The 20,876-nt window shown below is 40.8% G+C and overlaps 1 protein-coding gene across 1 annotated transcript in view; it reads right to left on the bottom strand.

Moving 5' to 3' along the window:
* Nucleotides 1-17,711, bottom strand: part of LOC127567921 (xenotropic and polytropic retrovirus receptor 1 homolog) — a 311,271-nt gene extending 293,560 nt beyond the window's left edge. The window contains 1 exon segment of the mRNA XM_052011129.1: nt 17,485-17,711. Within this exon segment, the coding sequence (XP_051867089.1) occupies nt 17,485-17,553 (69 nt within the window). The 5' untranslated portion in view covers nt 17,554-17,711.
* Nucleotides 17,712-20,876: the final 3,165 nt, after the last annotated feature.

Here is a 20,876-nt window from a genome sequence, read left to right as displayed (position 1 = left end):
GGGAATTGATTCCAATTCATTCTGAATTCTGTACTAAATATCATATTTCTTTTTAAGTATATAGATACGGACAGACAGATGTGTTGAATTTCACCTAATAAGCATGAGGGAAATTTGTTTTCCAATAAATCACTTCAGAGCAAAATGTTAAATTTAAGTAACATTAATCTCTGGCAGCAAGGAGGTTCATGTTCATAATTACTTATATGGTAAACTATAACTCAGTTATGCCATCCATCAGAGATGAGTACTGCCTTACAAAGGGGCAACACATTAGGCGAGAGTTTTGGCTAGAAGGGGGTGGAGTCACAGTCTTGATTACTCTAATTCTGTCTTTAATTTGTACGTTACTGTTTACAGTGCCTTTCACAGTGATAATGAGATAAAGAGCTCACAATCTAACCTACATTTCCATTTAGTACTAAAAATGTACTACCGTCTCTTGGATGTGATGTTAAGTCATGGCCCTGCTTGCTTTCTCAAGTGAATGCAGAAGATCCGATGGTTCTCCTCCTGTCCTGGCTAACATTCATCAATCAACCACTTCAGAAAACATTTGCTCACTATCTCATTGCTGTTTTCTGAGTGCATATTGGCTACCAGATTTCCTATTTTATATAAGTTACAACTTCACAAGCATTTAATTGGCTGTGGAGTGCTTTGGGGTGACCTGCATTTCTGAAACATGCTACATAAATTCAGCTACTTTCTTTTGAACCAACAGTGCTTCTGTTTCCAGATGCAGTCAGATCTTTTGAAGGTAGGTTTTGCCGACACTTCTGAAGGTTGAAAGGCTCAGTCAATGTGGACAGGCCTCTGTGATATTTCAATGCTTGATCTATTAGGACCTTGCCCTGAAAGTTCCCAGAACTAAAAACTAATGGATTCTAAATTGTTTCTCAGAATAACTCAGAGAAAAAGAGTGTCAGAGTTGCAAGATGGATGGCTCAAAAGCAGAAAAGTGTTACTTTGAGCTGTTAATTACGTAGTGTAACTCTGAACAAGGCAGCACAAAGCAGAAACAAATATGAAAGAGATGCGAGATCCTCCCTCATCAAAACTTACTTCTTGTGAAATTTTCCCAATTGTATAAGAAGTAAATTTTTCCCAAGTATTTTTCCAGACAATTTATTTGCACAGTAACTTTTGTGCAAAATAACCTTTGCATCACAATTTTTTTTTAACCTTCACATCTGGTACTAAACCATTACAGGAACTCCATTAACGTAATTTCCAGTAACTGAAACAGCCTGACTCAGGAATCAGTCATGCATTTTCCAAGCACGTGAATTATTGTGAAACACTGCAGGAATACAGTTATATGTAAAATCAAAATTAAGACATTTAATGATTACGCAAGCACACTCGCAGCATATTTTCAAAAGTTACCCTGGAAAGTTTATGGTTTCCTTCCTCCTCCATTTGTTTTATTCTATTCTATTATTTCCTCACTATTCACGTGGACAACTCCTTGCAACTTACAGATGTCTTTAACTAATAGAATAGCAACAACCATTTTACAATACCTGATTGGAGGTGTAAAATGCTTATGTCATATATCCTCTCCTTTAAAACAGGAGAACTTTGAGGAAGTTTTTGAAGGAGAGGGAAAAAGCAGCAAGGCAGAGTTGGTTGAAGAGTATTCCAAACTGTGGGGATAAGTTCTTTTGGTTTCACTGTTGAAGCTGGAGTCTGGATGAGTAGGGTGACTTGAAGGAAGCAAGAGCAGAAAAAAGCAAAATGCATAAAGGAGCCAAGTTACACAGTTACAGAAGGGATGACAGGATATTTTAAATGAAGACAAGGATTTTGATATTCATGTGCTCAGGAATCAAGAGGCAATGAAGGTCAGAAAGAGGTGATAAAGGAGCAGATCTTGTTTCATGATAGAATGCAGGCAACAAAGCTTTGGATGAACTCCAATTTGTCAGGTGCAAAAAATTGGAGAAAAAGCTAGAAAGAACAAGTGTGCATCTGAAAGAATCATGAACAGGAGAGTAAGTAAAAGTGAGACTACTAAATTGGCTACAATTGATAAGATCTGAAGGACATGTTAAACATGTGGAGGTACACAAAAATTATACAGATTACCACTGTAATTTTCCCTCTCTGATGTGGGGTATCTACACTCTGCACCAGGCTCTCTCTCATCCCAAAGAACTGGTTAAGGGCTAGAAAATACTACATATACAAATCTATGCTTGCTGTAATTCATTGCAGAAAAAAATATCTATCATAAATGCTTTTATAGAAGTACAAGTTGCAGTGCAAGTATTTCTGGAATCATGTTTGTGAACAACTTCTCTCACAATTTAACTACTTCTACTCTCTTAAAGACGCTAACAGTACAGGAGTAAAGGACAAGGCAAATACTGTGTTCAATGGGCCATTCACTTCGAGTTGCTGGATAGAAATCAGGAGCAGAAATTTCAGCTGTCAGGAAAAACAATTGCAATAGCCTAACTGCATAAAGTGCATTCAAGCATTCTGGTCCACATAGTCAGCACCATATCAGTTGGGAAGGTTTCCCTTTTTTGCCTGTGAACTACATGCAGTTAACTCATAAATTCATTATTTACAAACATATTAATGATTTTGTACCCTGGCAAATGGAGGTAATTGACTACTCAGTTAATGGCCATTGGGAAGCATCTGAACCTCTGGCCTTTGTACCTTCACTGCACCAAGCCTTATCAGGTACTTAACAATCTTGCACTAAACTGAAAGATTAATTCAGAAAACTTAGTTAAATTAATGTTTAAAAATTATCACTTTTCTAAATAATTTTCTGATTTCATATGTTTGGTGTATCAGAACATAAAGTCAATTCAGCAAACATATATTGTAACCAGAAGTTACATTAATCTTTAAATATATTTTAAAAGGCATACCAAATCAAATTCTCCATTTCACCAATAATATACTTATAAAAGTCATATCGACAGCTTGCCATCAGATTCTGACCCTAGCCTTCCTAGGGCCAGAGCTCTGGCACCCAGCTTGTCATTAGCCCCATTTGTGAGGTCTGAGATTTGGTGACTGGCTTCCTTAAGTGAACACCCTAATCATTGTCATCATCAATATCAGGGGCAGAGACCCAGTGCCAGGCTAAACTGCAGCCCCAGATCTAGTAAAGTGGCTGGATGGTGCTGAAAATTGAATGGACAGTCCTCTTTTACAGTATACCTGCATTTTTCATTCATTTTCCAGTATGTAGGCCAGTATTTATTGCTCATCACTAGTTGTCCTCGAGAAGTTGGTGGTGAGCCAACTTCTACAACTAGTGCAACAAACCTCCAACAATGCTATTGAGTATAGTTCCAGGTTCAGTCTCAGCAACTATGAAGGAACAGCAATATATTTCCAAGTCAGGGTAGTTTCCAATCTAGAAGGGAAACTGCAGATGGTGGTGTTCTCATGCATATGCTACCCTTGCCCTCAGTGGTAGAGGTCACAGGTTTGAAAAAGTGCTGTTGAAGTAGCATGAGCAAGCAACTGCCATGCATTTTGTTGATGTGTGATGGTGGTGGAGGGCATGAATCCTTGGGTTAGTGGATAGGCTGCCAATCAGGAAGTTTGCTTTATCCTGGATTGTGTTCAGTTTGTCAGGCAAGTGGAAAGTATTCCATTGCACTCCTAACACCCAGAATATTAATGCTGGTGAACTTGCTGATAGTAATGCCAGGTAGTTGGACTCTCCCTTAATGCCTGGCAACTCTTTTCAGCCCATGGATGCATGTTGTCTCAGGCCTTCTGCATCCAGGCATGGACTGCTTCATTTATTGGGAAGTTGCAAATGGAATTAAGCTTTGTGAAATCATCAACAAGCATCCCCACTTATGACCTGTGCTGAAAGATCATTGATGAAGCACCCAAGGATGGCTGGGCCTGAGACACTGCCCTAAGGAATTCCTTTAGTGATGTCCCAGGGTTAGATTGATTGAGCTCCAACAAACACAACCATCTTCTTTTACCTGAGGTATTATTCCAACTACTGGAGGGTTTTCCTCTTGATTCCATTGATTTCAGATTTACCAGTGTTCCTCAAAGACACACAGTCAAATTTTTTTTTTGTACACAGCAACTATTCTCACCTCACCTCAGTAATTCAGCTCTATCATGTAGGCTATGATGAGGTCTGGAACTGAGAGGTCCTGTGCAAAAGCCAAACTGGGTATCGGCAAGTTGGTTATTAGAGAGCAAGTACCGCTTAACAGCACTGTCAACAACACCATCACTTTATTAACGACCAATATTGAACTGATTGGGTTGCTATAAGCTGGATTGTATTTGTCCTGCTTTTTATGAACAGTGCATATCTGAGCCATTTTCCACACTATTGGTAGACATTAGTGTTATAACTATAGTGGAATAGCTTAGCTGAATACACAGCTAGTTCAGTGTTCAAATATTCAGTACTACAAGCTGGGATGTCCCGTAACTACAGCTTTCAGCCATTTGTTGATATCATTTGAAATGAATTAACTTGGCTGAGGACTGGTTTCTAAAACAGTGGGGGTTGCAAGAAGAAACTAAGATGGATCATAACACTGCACTTTGGCTGAATATGGTTGAGTACTTCAGCTTTGCACACGCTAGCTCCACCTTGGAGGATAGTGATGCTTTATGAATTTACTCCTCCCATTATAGCTGCTTAATTGTCTACCAGCATTCATGACTTGATGTGGCATGACTGCCTAGCTGTGGTTCGATCTATTGTTTAGGGATAACTTATCTCTGCCTACTATATGCTGTTTTTGCTCTTTAGTTCTATGTGGCAATTTCAGTTGGCATCTCAGTTTTAGATATACCTGCTGCTTTCTCAGCATGCCATTCTGTACTCACTGAAACAGGGTTAATTCCCTGTTTGACTGTGAAGAATATTTTGGAGCTTCCAAGTTGTGGTGGTGTACTTTTCTGCTGGTGCTGATGGTCCAGTGATTCATGGATACCCAGTTTTGAGCCTCCATAGGTGTGCCAAGTCTATTCCAATTAGCACTATTGCACTACTACACAACATAATGGAGGGTGTCCTCGGTTTGAAAGTGAGATTTTATTTCCACAAGGACTACTAGCAATACTGCCATGGACAGGCCCATCTCTGACAGGCACACTGGTGAGGATAATGACATGAAGGATAGTTTCCTTCCTTTGGTTTGCCCACTATTTGCCATATACCCTGTCTGGCAACTGTTTCCTGTGGGATCCACTTAGTTTGGTCAGTGATTGTGCTACAGGGCCTCTCTTGGTAATGAACTTTGAAGACCTCCACCCAAAATACATTCTGTTCTCCTGATACTTTCTGTAATTCTTCCAAGTGCTGTTTAACATGGCAGATCACCAAGTCATTAATGAGGGAGGGTGGTACTGGTCATTAGGAGAAGCCTTCCCCACATTTGAGCTGATGACAGACTGCAAGGTGTCTGAAGTCAAGCTTGAGGACTCCCAGGGCTACAGCTTCCAGTTTTTATAAATTTACCATTCCCCCGGTGAGTTTGTCTGCCGAGGGGAGAAGATGTACCAAAGGATTATATTGGATGAGTCCAACATGTTGTTATCTGTAAAGTATGATGAAAAGCTACGAGTATAACTACATCAGGCTGTTGCTTATCTAGATTGTAAGGCAGTTATCCCAAGTTGGACGATGATCCCAGATGTTGGGCAGAGGACATTGCAAGTGTGACTGGGCAAACACTTTTTTTTTCAGCCTAGCAAAATTCCCTGCAGATACACACTTTGTAAAGTTTCAAAAGAAAGAAGTTCCCTGAGAAGTTCAACAGTACTGATTTAGCATTTGATTTACACTGGCAAATTATAATCAAAGGTGAAAAAGGCAGCTGTCAAATTATGTAAATAAAAGTTCTGTTTGCATAAAGCAGACAAGTTCAAACACAGTCATAATCTCGTTTATGTTACATGCATTAGATTTAACATTGATATTCATCATTTGATCATTTGTGGCTGCTCTGAGCACACTGTGAACCAATTCCACAACATCATAATTTAACACAATTTCACAGTTTTAAGATTTATAAACCTCTGTCTGCCACTGGAGATTTATTGTGACAGTATTAGGTATAGTCATTGACCCAAAAAAAAGTAGATTTTGTTTTCATTGTAGTATGTGGTAATTTTAAATGATGCTTTGGGGAACTTATATCATGATTGTCACTCCTTTTGTAATTGTACAGATTCCTGTAGAGTTATATACCCCTACTAATTCAGAAGTCCAACAGATGAGTGTAGTAAACATGAAGAACTTAAATATTATTTACTTGTCTCCACAGTAGCTTATATTCAACTAAAGATTTTTAATTCATGTTGAAAAATTTACACAACAGGCATGGAAAAATCTAATTCTGTGTGTAAGGATAAAACTACATACCATGAGCTGAGAGTGTGAGTTAAAAGAAGCACAGCTTAAACAGAGTGCAAAGGTCAGGAATTTGTTCAGTATGGCAGAGGGGAAAGAGGTGTTGGTTGGTAGTAGAAATATAAGAACAAGAATAATTTAAGTAATTAAAGTATTAAAACAACCAGGTGTAAAGTTCTGAGCTGAGAGAATTTTTAGAATTTTATTTCTTATTCTGGTAAACAGAGACATGGCAGAGTAAGTGCACAAATGGCACCATGTGGGAAAAGCTGGACACATCCAAGCAGCATCATCAACTGAAAGAGTCCAATTAAAAGAGCTCAAGACTTCACCCTAGGGTGGCAGCTGCCATATCGTTAGCACATCCACAAAACTGAGTGTTATATGGATAGCACTTTTCATGGACTTTTCACAATGTTGTCACCATGCAGCTAATGAGTTTGTACACAGAAAAGCAATAGCTGATTGTTAGGCAGTCCAGGAGGACCAGGTAGGAAGTGCAAGGAGTCCATAGAGTTGATTCATATTCTCTAACCAAGTTCATGTCTCTGAATAATGGAAAAGATGATGGTTCTTCAGGAGAGTACAGCCAGGGCAAAATCTTATGGATCTCAGCCATATGGGGTGGGGTAAAAAGATGTAATAATTCAAAGATTAGGTGTTAGCAGAGATGATGGGTGTTTTCATTGCCTGCGCATGTGACTCCCTAGTACCAGGGTCAAGTGTGTTATTGAGCAGCAGTTGAACATACGTTTCTTTTTTGTATTATTCATTTTCTTGATCAGCATTTATTGCCTATTCTTAACTGCTCTTGTCACGTGGTAGCAAGTCACCTGAATGAAATTCCTACAGTCCTTCTACAGAAGATAGTTGGAGTACAGAACGCTGCTGGGTAGGGAGCCGAGAGACTTAGATCCAGACACAATGAAGGAATGGCAATATATTTCCAAGTCAAGGTGGCATGTAAATTTGCAAAGGAACAAGCATGAAATAGTGTTCCCAATTACCTACTAACCTTGTCCTTTTCGGTGGTAATCAAGGGTTTGGCAGGCGTTATTAGAGTAACTTGGGTGACTACTGCAGAGCATTTTGTAGTTGGGGTCTATGGCAGCCACTGTGATAATGGTGGTGGAGGGAGTGAATGTTTAGAATACAGGCTACTTCATCTTGGTGGTGTCTAGAGTCTTGAGTGTTTTTGGAGCTGCACTTATCCAAATAAGTGGAGAGTAGTCCACCGCACTCCTGATTTGTGTTTTGCTGATGGTGGAAAGACTTTGGAAGATCAGGAGATGAATCACTTACTGCAGGATATCCAGCCTCTGACCTGCTCTTGTAGCCTCAGTATTTATGTGGTTAGTCCAGTTGATTTTTCTGGTCATTAGTGATCTCCAGATATTAATGGGATGGGGGGGGGGGCGGAAGGAGGGGATATTGGACAATGATAATGAACGTCTAAAGTTGATGATTAGACTCTCTTGGAGATCATCATTGCTTAGCACTTGTGCCTGAATACTTTCTAGGTCTTGCTGCATGCAAGCATGGTCTGTTTCATTTTCTGAGGTGTGAATGGAAATCCCTAATTCAGACCTTATAACTGAACGAAGGTCTTTGTTGATGCACTTGAAACTGGCTGGGCATAGAACACTGCCTTAAGGAACTCCTGCAGTGATGTCTTAGTTTGGGATGAATGTCCTCAAGTAACCATAACCACCTTCCTTTGCACAAAGAGTGACTTGAGCTGTTGCAGTGTCTTCCCCATGATGCCCATCAACTTCAGTTTTACCAGGATTCCTTGATGCAACACTCACTCAAATGCTGCCATGAAGTCAAAGGCACACTTTCTGGAATTCAGCTCTTTGGTCCATGTTTGGAACAAGGCTGTGTTAAAGTCTGGAGCAAACTGGGCATTGATGACATCACTGGTGAGCAAGTGTTGCTGGACTGCACTGTTGATGACAGCTTCCATTACTTTGCTGCTGTCTGAGAGTGGACTAATTGACCAGTGATCGGCTGAATTGGAATTAACCAGTGATCGGCTGAATTGGAATTAACCTGTTTGTATGAACAAGATGAACAGGGGCAATTTTCATAGAGTTGGTGTATGTCAGGGTGGTGACATCACTGGAACATCATGGGAAGGAATAAGCTATTCAGCTTCACAAGACCAGTATGCCATTTAACAAGATCATTGCTGATCTATCTCAATATCATCTAATCCCATATCTCTTGAATCCCTGATTGATATTCAGAAATCAATCCCTGTTTTAAATAAAATCAAAAACTGAGCTTCCACAGCCTCTGGGTAAAGAATTCCCAAGGTCCACCACACTCAGAGCAAAGAAATTTCTCCTCATCTCAGTCCTAAATGGTCTACCTCTTATTTTGAGACTGTGACCCCTAGTTCTAGATTCCTCAGCTCAGGAAAATATCTACCCTGTCGAGCACGCTAGGAATTCTTGCACCAATGGAACAGGTTCTGAGTGAGGTGAAAATGTCCAAATCAGTCAGGTTGGATTGCAACAGGGGCAGAATCAATGTCCTTGCAAATTATATTAAAGAAAGTTTACGCTGCTACAGCAGGAATATGGGAACACAATGTTTAGAAGAGAGAGGTGTAATAGAAGCCTCATGGTAGGGGATTATTAAACAAACCTCCAAGGCAGATGATGGGTTCATAAGGGAAAGGAAACAAAAGCTGTAAAAAAAAAATGAAAAATAAAATTTAGGCAATGTTTCTAGAGATTGCATTAGCCTTTAAAAATATGAGTTTTAAAAGAGACAAGTTATTCATGGAAAGTCAACATGATTTGTTAAGAGAAAGTCATGAGTGGCTAACATTTGAAACTTTTTCGAGAGGCAATGAGGAGGGTCAGTAAAAGTTGAGCCTGCATGGATTTTAGCAAAGCATTTGATTAACTCCTACATATGTGCCAGACTGCTTGGGAAAGTAACACCCCTCCCCCATGAGATTCAATGGAAAGTGACAAATTGGACTAAAAATCTGCTCTGGCAGGCTCTCTGTAATAGAGATCCACAAAGCTCAGTGGTAAACCCCTTGTTTTTCATAACTCGGGCAAATGTAGAGACTATGACAAAGAAATTAGCCAATGATACCAAAGTTAGCAGTGTAGTTACTGCTGAGAAAGCTATTTCTTGTGCCAAGAAAGTATCAAAAGACTGGTTATGTGGGCAAATAAAATTCATTCTGAAAAAGTGCATGCTGATATATTTGGGGAGGTTAAACAAGGCAAGGAAATACATAATAAATGGTTGGATACTAGAAAGTGTAGAACAGGGGGACTGTGGAGTGAATATTCCCAGACTTGATTATTCAGTGATTTGTGCCATGAAATTCCATTAACTGGCAATGCAGGATTTGATATGAAACAGTGAAGTAATTTTTTTAATTACACCTAAAGATTCTTACAAAACTGATGACTTATTGTACTAATTTCTTCAAATGATTACCTTAACTAGCATTTTTAACCAGATGTGGAAAATTCTCCAACCTAGTCACAATTCCAAATGAACTAGGTTCAAAAAAATCAAATGAATTTTACATCTAACAATATTATAATTTCAGTATAAAACTTTAAGAACTGCAGTTTTTATAGAACCATTAATGACAGTTGATCCCTATTAAGCATTTCAAATTACTTCTTTTATTTATTCCTCTCATTTTATGCATTCACCATTACTTCTTTCTTTTCAGATCTCTCATGAATTAACATTTCTCTAGAGACCAGATGAGCTGATTTCAAGACCCTGATTAATTCTGCATCTTCTAAACATAATTGGAAACAGACAGCAAGGTAAATGATGAAATCAGAATTCATCTGCCAGCCCTGTGATACCCTGTGCTCAAGTATCAGTGTCTGCCCCACACAGTGGGAACGTAGGTGAAGTTGAGTTTTGATGCCCTTTACGCCTTCAATATTCATCACTTTCATCTATCAGGAAAGATGGCTAGATCCCCAGCTATCAGGAAACTTCATCATGATCAGCTGTTTTGAGTGACACATGACTACATTGATATTTCCTAAATAATTTCTTCCCCCACAGAAAAGAACCTGATTATGCTCAGCACTATTCACACATCACAAATAACCTTGGAAACATGGAGGAAAGCAATCTAACATTCACCGCCATCTCAGGCTAAGTTTTCGATACCTATAACCATTATCAACTATATGCTCCCTTTATAATGTCATGTGATTATCTATTTCCACCTTTTAAATTTCTTCCAAGCTCTTCATAGGGCAGTGAAGTGGTAAAATATAATCCCACAGTTGTTAAATCTTCCAGAAAGCCATTCTTCATCTACAAACCTAGTCAGTGAAAGCTGTGGGTTATTAAACCATGGAGAACTCCACTGCTCAGTACAGCATTTTGTGTGTATTGCTCCAGATTCCAGCATCTGCAGAATCTCATGTCTCAGTGTTGAGTCTGACCTTTATTCTCACCTAACATCAACACAATTACATTTTCCAAGTTAACAAATATTAGCAGCGGAACAGAAGAATTATTTTCTCCTCTTTAACTAGGAATCTGAAGCCAATTACATCACAAATGTTGCAAAGAACCCAATTTATTCATAGAACAGTACAGCACAGAAACAGGCCCTTCACCCACAATGTCTGTGCCAAACATGATGCCAATCCAAACTAATCCCATCTGCCTGCCCATGGCCTATATCCCTCCATTACCTGCCTGATTATGTGCCTGTCTAAATGTTTCTTAAATGTTGCTATCATATCCGCTTCCACCACTTCCCCTAGTAGCACATTCCATGCATCTACCACTCTGTGTAAAAAGAACATGCTTCATAAATCTCCTTTAAACTTTCCCCCTCTCACCTTAAAGGTATGTTCCCTAGTATTTGACATTTCCACCCTGAGGAAAAAAACTCTTATGTACCCTATCTATGCCTCCCATAATTTTATATATTTCTATCAGGTTGCCCCTCAGCCTCTAACACTCCAGAGAAAATAATCCAAGTTTGCCCAACCTCTCCTAATCCAGGCAACATCCTAGTGAACCTCTTCTGCACCCTCTCCAAAGCCTCCACATCCTTCCTATAATACAGCATCCAGAGTCACACACAATTTTCCGAATGTGGCTGAACCAAAGATTTAAAGAACTGCAACATGACCTCCTGTTGTTTTGTACTCAACACCCTGACCGATTAGGGTAAGCATACAAGTATTCCATGTAACAAAAATTTTACAGTGCAAAACTAGTTAAATCAATCAATGCCATGTTTGTGCTACTGTGATACTTGCTGTATTCTAATATTACTTTAATACTCAAAACACTATGTTATACAGTACTCAGCACCCAATTTCATACTGAATAAACTGTTTGTTTGCAGTTTCTCACACTAAGTAGCATTCTGCCAAGATCAAAACCAACACTTCACAATGGGTCTTGATCACTATCTGCCTCATTCACAATGTTGGGAAATATCTCACTTAACAATGGAAAACAGTACACATGGAGCAATTTGCTACAGAGCTCAAATTCTTGAACTTTTGAACCTGAATTGAAAACAATGTTACTGTTAAAATATCCTTTCACAATGATTTCTGGTTAAATTATTCAAGCCAATGGAAGAAATTATTTAGGGCCAACTGAAATAAAAGGTGATATTGCTTTTGCTGCTGTATTATCAACTGTTCAATTTCTATGACTTGTGTTAAGCTCCAAGTTGCACTTCATAAGCAGCATATAGCCTTAAAAGCCAAACACAAAAAAGGAGGAATTTTAAGACACTGAGGGAAATGAAGAGACTGAGCTCAGTTTATGGACAATGGGATGCCAATTAAGGACCAGTTCTCAATTGAATGGCACCTTTATGGTGGCACATTAAGTAACTTAAATATACTTATGATAGCCTGTTAAATAGGTATGGTAAGTCAACACTCGTTTAAAATCCCATACTTTCCATCTCACACGAATCATCACCAATTAAAATTTCATATTCCAGTAAGAAAGAATTTAAATGACTCATTCAAACACACTCAATACCTTCATTAAATCAATGAATGTGTTATTGCCTCTTAACTGTTTTGAATGGCTGTGACTAAAGCATAGAAACACATCACCATTTGCAAGTCTCAAAACTTTTTTGAAAATTCATTGTTGAGGAGCTCAGTTTGATCAATAATGCATAAACAAGGCACTCGAGAAATGCATCTCAGGCACTTGAGACTTGAAAGCTGAGGTGCCAGTTTGTAAAAGGGTGCACACAGCAGTACTGCTGCAGTTTCACCAGGTAAAAGTGTGAGACTTATAGCATACAGCATGGAGCAAAGATCTTTGTTGCTTGTCCAAGCAAAATTACCATCTCTGCCAGGGTGCAACATTTTCAGAACAAAGTGGTAAGAATCCTGAAGACCATGACCAAAAAAATCTTCATTAAACTGCAAAAATTTAGAAATGAAAACAAAATTTTCACTAACATTCACCAACTTTCCTTTAAGATAAATAATACAAACCAGAGTGATGATTCTAGGCAATAATCCAATTCCAGGATTCAGCCAAATAAACCACAAGAGCTTAGCTCACAGAATTGCTGACATCATCTGTACTCTTCGTGCAATTCATAAGCAGTGATAATAGCATCCTAAAACACTCATTTCCCAGCTCCTGGTGAATTACGAAGGCGTCTTCCTCTCTATAATTATCATGATACTGGGTTTCCTTTTGTGTAAACCACTACTGTCTGTCATCGAAACCTTGAATAATTCTGTTCCTCAAGTTATATATTCTATCATTCAGCCCTAAATCAGACTTGAAATCTATCAGGATAGTTGGAATAGTAGATTGCCATAATGTAACAACAACATTTATATAGCATTTTCAATGTAAACATGTCCAAAAGCACCTGACAGAGTTCAGAAAAATAACTTCTCTGGAAGGAAAATACTATAACAGATTTTGAGCTTTTTCAGTGGAATTGAGCAAAGGATGCGATTGCGATGGAAAGTATGCAGAGGAGATTCACTTAGATGTTACCTGGATTGGAGGCCTTTAGTTATGGGAAGAGATGGGAATAATAGACTGAGCTCGTTTTCCCTGGAGAGCTGGAGGCTAAGGGCCAACCTGATACAAGTATATAAGATTATGAGAGGCATGGATACGATAGATAGTCAAAATCTTTTAGCCATGATAGGGGTATTACAAACAAGGCATAAGTTTTTAGGTAAGAGAAAGGAGTTTTAAAGGGCATCTGGGGATTTTTTTGTTTACATACAGAAAGTGATTGGTAGGAACATGCTGATTGAGTAGGTGGTGGAATCAGATACAATTATTATGTCTAAGAGGCATTTAGATAGACACTTAAATAGGCAAGGCATAAAAGAATATAGTCCTAATGTGGGCAAATGGGATTAGTGCAAACGGGCAAAAAGGTTGGCATGGGCATGGTGAGACAAAGGGCCCATTTCTGGGCTCTACTTAAGTGGGTGTAGGAAGGGAATTCGAGAGTTTACAATCTGATAGCTTTGTCATTATTCATGGATAAACAGCATGCATACAAAAATAAAAGGAAAGTGTTTATCCAACTGAAAGAGATTGGAGAAAGTTAAGGATTAGGACACGAATCACACTGCAAGGTTGATGGGTGAACATAATTTAATGAAGAAATGAAATAACAGAAAGTGCTGGAATACTCAGCATATTTCATGTCAATGATTTTTCATCAAAATTGGGAAATATTAGAGAAGAACAAATTTCAGACATAAGAAATAGGGGAAGGAGATTAAATGATGAAAAAGCAAGCCATAGTAAGGTGAAAGAAGTTGCTAACAACTGAAAAAACAACAGGCAATCAAGAGGATATAAACATTTTCCCCCATCCCTGTTTCTATCAGTGATTAATATCTGTTCTAATTTAGTGGCAATGTACAGGACACATTTCCATGAATAATATTTTTCCAAGATTCTGCATACTCTCATAGAATGAGAGCCACAATTGCTGCCAATGCAAAATATCAGCTGTGTTACAATAATGGAAACAAGACAAAACTCCCAAGTGTTTGAAATCAGCCTGTAAAACTCAAGGCAATGGTAACAAAACACAAGCTGGATGCATATGCTTCAAGCACCCTTCTGCTGGTCGTGGTCACTGCGATCAGGAAACTGAATTGCAGGGAACACTAAGTGAATCTATCATTCAGCTTCTAATTCTCTTATTTTGTAATATTTGTATCTGTCTCAAACAAAGCTCTTTGTTACCTTGCATTGTTAGGTTTTTTTTAAATTTTATGCTATGTACTCTGATACTCAATGCAATTGATCCCAAAACAATTTCACATTATTTTTTGAAGGTGAAATTATGAATGGTGACATAAAACTGAAGTGAGCCGAGTATTAGAACAATGATAGCATTATAAGTCGCTGAATTATAAATAACTGCACGGTTAAGTCTGGCATACCTAATTAACACATACATGTAAGTTAGTGATCAAGTCAAATGCATTGACAATTGCTGTTTTGGTGAAATCTAATTACATGCTATACGGTGATTTGCATATCTTGCCCGGATATAGATTTGCCCTGATGTGCAAATTTCACCCCTTTTAATCCTTTTCTATCCCAATCCCAACTCACACTACCTCAAAAGGTTGTAAAGTCTATGGGCATCAACAGCACAGTTCTAACATGCTATTTCTTTTAGTCAGTGAGAGAGACATCATTGAAACAGGCCTTTCAGCCCATCGAGTCAGACGCACCATCAGGCACACAATTTAGCACTAACCTAACCCCTGTCATTCTCACATTCCCATCAATTTCCTCCTTTATTTGACCACTCATCTGCACAATAGGGATAATTTATGGTAGTCAACTAATCTACCATACTGCGCATTTTGGGGACGTGGGAGGAAACTGGAGCTCCCAGAGACATGTCATCACAGGGAGAACATGCAAACTCCTTACAGACAGCATTGGAGGTCAGGATTGAACCTGGGTCGCTGGAGCTGAGAGGCAGCAGTTCTACTAGCTTCGTCACTGTACCACGCAACAAATGAACCACCCAAAAGGCTGTTGAAAGCACATTCAATGACTTTAAATAGGAATCAGATTTGCAGGGCTATAAAGGAAAGATTGAGAAAATAGGATTGAAGGACAACTATTTCAAAAAGCCAGCACAAGCTCAATGGGCCAAATGTGCTATCTAATTCCATTAAACTATTCAACTATTGAACATAATTTCACAGTTAACAGAAGTAGGACTATGGCTGAATAGTCCCAAATGGAGATAGGAAAAATCAACCACAAGATCTCTGATCTCATTCAATATAACTGTGACTCAAAATGATTTTCCTTTTCTCTCTTATTGTAGAGACGCTTAGTCAATTTTCGTATCAGAACAGTGACTACATTTTAAGTACTTAATTGATTATAAAATACTTTGGGTTGCCCTAAAAGGGACACAATAAAAAACATCTAAATGCAAACATCATTTCTTTCTTTATCTTTCCTTCAAATCTCAGCAAAACACCAAAAAACTCAAATGCACAACACAGCTAATATTAGAATATAACCACAATATAATATTTGCAATACCGAGAAATATTACACATAAAACTTTGACTACTCTAATCTTTTCAACTTGTATCAAAACTACAAAAGGCTCATCTACCAACAACATACATTATTGCAATTACGAATGATATTGACCTTCTTTCAACACCATCCTTACACCCCTCAGCATTACCTGTCATCCTGATACAATGACCCATCACCCTTGAACCCCCACCTATCATCCTCCTGGCATCCCCAGTTTGCAAATCATCCCTTACTATCTTTGCATGCCTACCTATTGTACTTGTAATTATACCCCCATTAATCATTCTTGTCAGTCTCGCCTCCCACTTGTCATTCCCATCACCTTTAATGTAGATAGTGTAAATGGGGGGTTGACAGTTGGCATAGACTCAGTGGGCCCATAGGGACTGTTTCTGTGCTGTCTCTCTCTGTAACCTTCACTCCCTCCATTTGTTACAGCCCCTTAATGTTGCCTCTCCACCCATTATTTCCTCTATCACTCTCACCCACAACCCACCAGTCTCCTGTCATCCATGCTCCTTATCCATTGCCCGTCACCCCGTTCCTACCCACCATTAACTGCGCTCCGTAGCCATCACCTGCCACCCTCAACCCCTATCCATTATCCTCCCTCCCAACATTTCACCACTAACATCCTTGCTCTGTATCCTTCACCCTATCACCCCTGCCCCTCACCTATCATCCCATCTCCCATCATTCACCATTCACCACTGTTGCTCCTACATGTCACCATTACCCAGCATCCCAACACTCTTATGCCCTATCCTTCATTCCATTACCTGGACCCCTACCTGTCAGGCCCATAAGCATTGCCCCCTCAGCTGCCCATCATCTTCACCCTTACCCATCATCCCAGGCACATTCACCACCCATTTGTCACCATTGCCCAATATGCATCAATCCAGGTACCTTCACCCCCACTGTCACTCTTGCCTCTACTTGCCACCCCATCACCCATCAGCCTCACCCATCCCTACTCCCTCCTCCACTTGTCACGTCACCCTCTCTTGCCCCTACATCGCCTCCACCTGTCACCCTGCCACTCTTGCCCATTACTACCCACACGCCTACTCGTCACCTTTACCCCTACTTGCCCACTACCCATTGCACCACCTCACCCATCCTAAACCAATCTCCTTCACCCCCACCCCATCACCCTCACCAATATCTGTCACCCTCGCCCATCACCTGCACCCGTTCTCCTGCCCATCACCCCTTCCTGTTCAACTGCACCCCTGCCTATCACCCTCACCCTTCTTCCTGCCTCTTCACCAGCTTCACCCACTCACTTAGCATTCTCTTCCTCACCCGTCACCCTCACCTCCTTCCTCCTTTCCCTGTCACCCTCACAGCGTTCGTCTATGCCCACCGCCTTCCAACATCCCCGTGCTTCCACAGCCCTCTCCTCTCTTCCTGCCTCTCACCCTCTCTTCATCACTTTCAGTTTCTCGCTTGCCTCCTCTTTCTCCCCCCGGAACGCGAGCTGTCCCCGGTTCTATTAACCCATCCGCCCCCTGCCCGCCCGGCTCGGTGCTCACCTCATACTGGATGTACTGTTTGCGCCATTCCGGCGTGATGTGAGCTGATAAATGTTCGGCAAATTTCATGATTGGTGGAAGATTGTTCTTTCTAAATTTAAAAAATGCCAGCAGTGAGTTCGGGACATCTGCTAACTAAACACCATTACTGAGCGAGATTCCGGTTCGCTCTTGCGTGTTGTCGTTGATAGTGCTGCTCCCTCCCTCACACGGACACACACAGTAACTGTCTACCAATGATCCGCCATCTTACTGACAATACACACATCAGTGCCCGCGCACGGTTCAACTGGAGGGGGGGCGGGCGGGAGCGAGCGGGAGCGAGCGGGAGCGGGCGAGCGGGTGAGCGAGCGCACGCGCACGCCCCCTCCCGGTCGCTGCAAAGCGTCGGTACGTCACTGCCCGCGACCCGGCGGAGACACGCTCCGGCGTGGGGCGGTGCATCGCACCTGTTCTCGCTGAACCCCGCCCTCCCCCTCCCACCCCGGGGTTCTCTCGCCCGCCGATTTCCGGCCGTGGAACCGTGAGCCGTTACTGGGACGCCGCCGGCAGCCTCGGGCGATCGGTTATACTGTGTTTTCTTATCATCATATTTATAAAAATTGAATTGATGGTTCGCATTTGGCGGCCCGCAGATTTAGTCCCCTTGGGCATCTTGCAGCAAAGTAAGTGGAGGAAATCGAACACAATGGCAACCTGAAACAAAAACTTAGATTTTTAAAAATTGTTTTCTTGATAGAATCATTTCTAGCTAAAGCAGCCAGTATCCTTTGGAAAGACACTGCAATATTTACAGAGAATGAAGAAGCTGCATGCAGAGATGTGCCACCACTTTGCAGGGCATGGGAGCACCACTGCCTACAGGTTCCCCTCCAAGTCACACACCACACTGATTTGGAAATATATCACCCATCCTTCAACACCGGGTCTAAATCGTAGTACTCCTTCCCCAGCAACATTATGGGACCACCCTCACCAGAAGGACTGAGAAGATGGCTCACCACCACCTTCCTCAAAGGCAACATAGAACACAGAACTGTACAGTACAGGAACAGGCCTTTCAGTCCATCATGTCTGTGCCAACCATGATGTCAAAATCCCATCTGCCTGTGACAATATGAAGTGACAATAATGTCCATTTCTTAAACTTTAAAAATTAAATAACACCCTCAGAGTGTCCCAAAGGTGTCCTATTGGATAAGGAAGGAATGTTGGTCAGGCACCTCCCCAACTCCTCTGAGATGGTAAGAAATGACTTGCAACATTGGAACGGACATATTAAATAAAGTAGAAAAATACAGGAGGGCAGTTAAGTGTCAACCACATTGGAGTCACCCCAGACTGGGTAGAAACTAGATCATATTTTGTTATTATCCATGTTTTAAACTATTTCAGTGGATGCAATCGAGATCAGCATTTATTGCCCACATCAGGAAGACAGACTGGATAGCAACAAATAAACTCTTTCCTAAAGAATATGGTAAACCAGATAGTTTTGACAACAATCTGGTTGTTTCATGGACAACATTAATGATGTGTTTAATCAACTAAATTTAAATTGAAATCACATCTCTGCGTCGTAAACCCAGGTCAATGGATTACTAATCTAGTAATGTAACCAACTTGCCCGTGTGTCCTTTATTGTTCAGGCAGAGATCTGTTATTCAGAGAAGTAACGAGACAAAAGTACTGGAAATTGGACATAATCTTTTGATATGGAAAGAGAATTATTTAGGACATGAGAGATAGCCAATGGGCATAGAGTTTATATATTCAGGTTGGCAGCAGATGACTGATAGGTTCTGCTCCAGGATATTGGCTTTTTACTAATCTGAGACTCACTGAAAGGAATAAAATGTTATTTTTCAAGTTTGCTGAAATCACTGAAGCAGGACAATAAACAATGTGGATGAAAGCAGAACATTGCAAAGGGATATTGAAAGAATTTCTGAAAGGGTAGAAGAGTGAAACATGAAGATTAATGTGGTAATGTGAAGTTATTCATTTTCAGTTTCAGTAAGAAGAAAATTTTCTAAATTATGAGATGTTGGGAACTTTGATGAGTGGGCATATTTAAGGGACCTCAGAGAAAAAGCACTGAAAGCTAGAGGATAGCTACAAAATAACAAATAAAATGGCTGATGGTATAGTCATTATCCCTGACAGTGCAGGACACTCTCCACGTAAGTGTTGACATTGGTTTTCTAGAAAAAGGATTTAGGATGAGATATGAACTCGTGGCCTTTAGATTCAGAACTAAGAGTTCTTGATAGTGGCATAAAAATTCTCTTGATCTCTCACTCTTTCTGATACACATCCTGTTATATAACCTTGCTACATCTAATAACACTTGATAATGCTGACATGAATCTAACCAAATTACATTCAATTTGTAACAAATTAGATGAGTTAACTGAATAAGCAGTAACGTATGATATAATAACAATTACAGAGATGTGGTTGCAGGATGACCAGGACGCCAATATTTCAGGTTATTCAAGATTCCAAATTTACAGGCAAAAGGGGAAAGGAGTTAGGGTGGCTTTGTTGATCAAGGAAGGTATCAACATGGTGCTGAGTAGTGATAAAAATGCAGTGGATAGAGATGCAGAATCAATTTGGATAGAAATAATAAATAACGGGAAAGGAGGCATGAGTAGGAGTTGACTATAGGTCCCATGGTGTTGATTCAAAAAAGGACAAAGTAATAATGAGGAAATATCAAAAGGAAAGGGAAATTCAATTATTATGGTGTAGCCGAACGCAGCGTGCGGCAGGAAGGAAAACGCAGAGACCGGCGGCTGGGCTGGAGCATACTTTACTGACTGAAACAAAGCGCGCGCGCTTGCCAAAGTAACCGAGAGCCTCTCCGGTGGATGTGACATGCGGTCCCCACTGGAAGGCCCACCCCACAGTTAGTCCGTGTCGCAGTTAGTTCGCGTTGCGCTCCCACACATGCGCCCGCGGCCGCCAATGGCAGTTCGAGTCCTGTGGGTCCAGGCCACTACACCACCCCACCCCCCCAGAATTGCCCATCGGGGGCGTGGGATCCCCAGTCTGTATGTCCACCTTGGGTGGCTGCCCCGCCGGCACGGTGAGGGCACCTTCACGGGCTGTCCAATGTCCAAATGTGCTGATTTGAGGCGGTCCACTATGAAGGTCTCTTCGCGGCCCCCCACCTCCACGATACACGTAGATCCGTTGTGCCGGATCACCTTGAAGGGTCCTTCGTATGGCCTCTGCAGAGGGGACTTGTGCATGCCCTTGCGAATGAAAACATACAGTCCCTGAGATCCCTAGGAACAAAAGTCGGTGTAGTTCCATGTCTGGAGGTTGGAATCGGTGCCAGGCTCCCCATCTTGTCCCGCAGCTTCGTCCGCACTTCTGCCGGA

The sequence above is a fragment of the Pristis pectinata genome, chromosome 3, assembly GCF_009764475.1.
Source record: "Pristis pectinata isolate sPriPec2 chromosome 3, sPriPec2.1.pri, whole genome shotgun sequence".
Lineage (NCBI taxonomy): Eukaryota > Metazoa > Chordata > Chondrichthyes > Rhinopristiformes > Pristidae > Pristis > Pristis pectinata.
The sequence above is the reverse complement of the archived record's forward strand: the minus strand, read 5'-3'. Positions and strand labels throughout refer to the sequence as shown.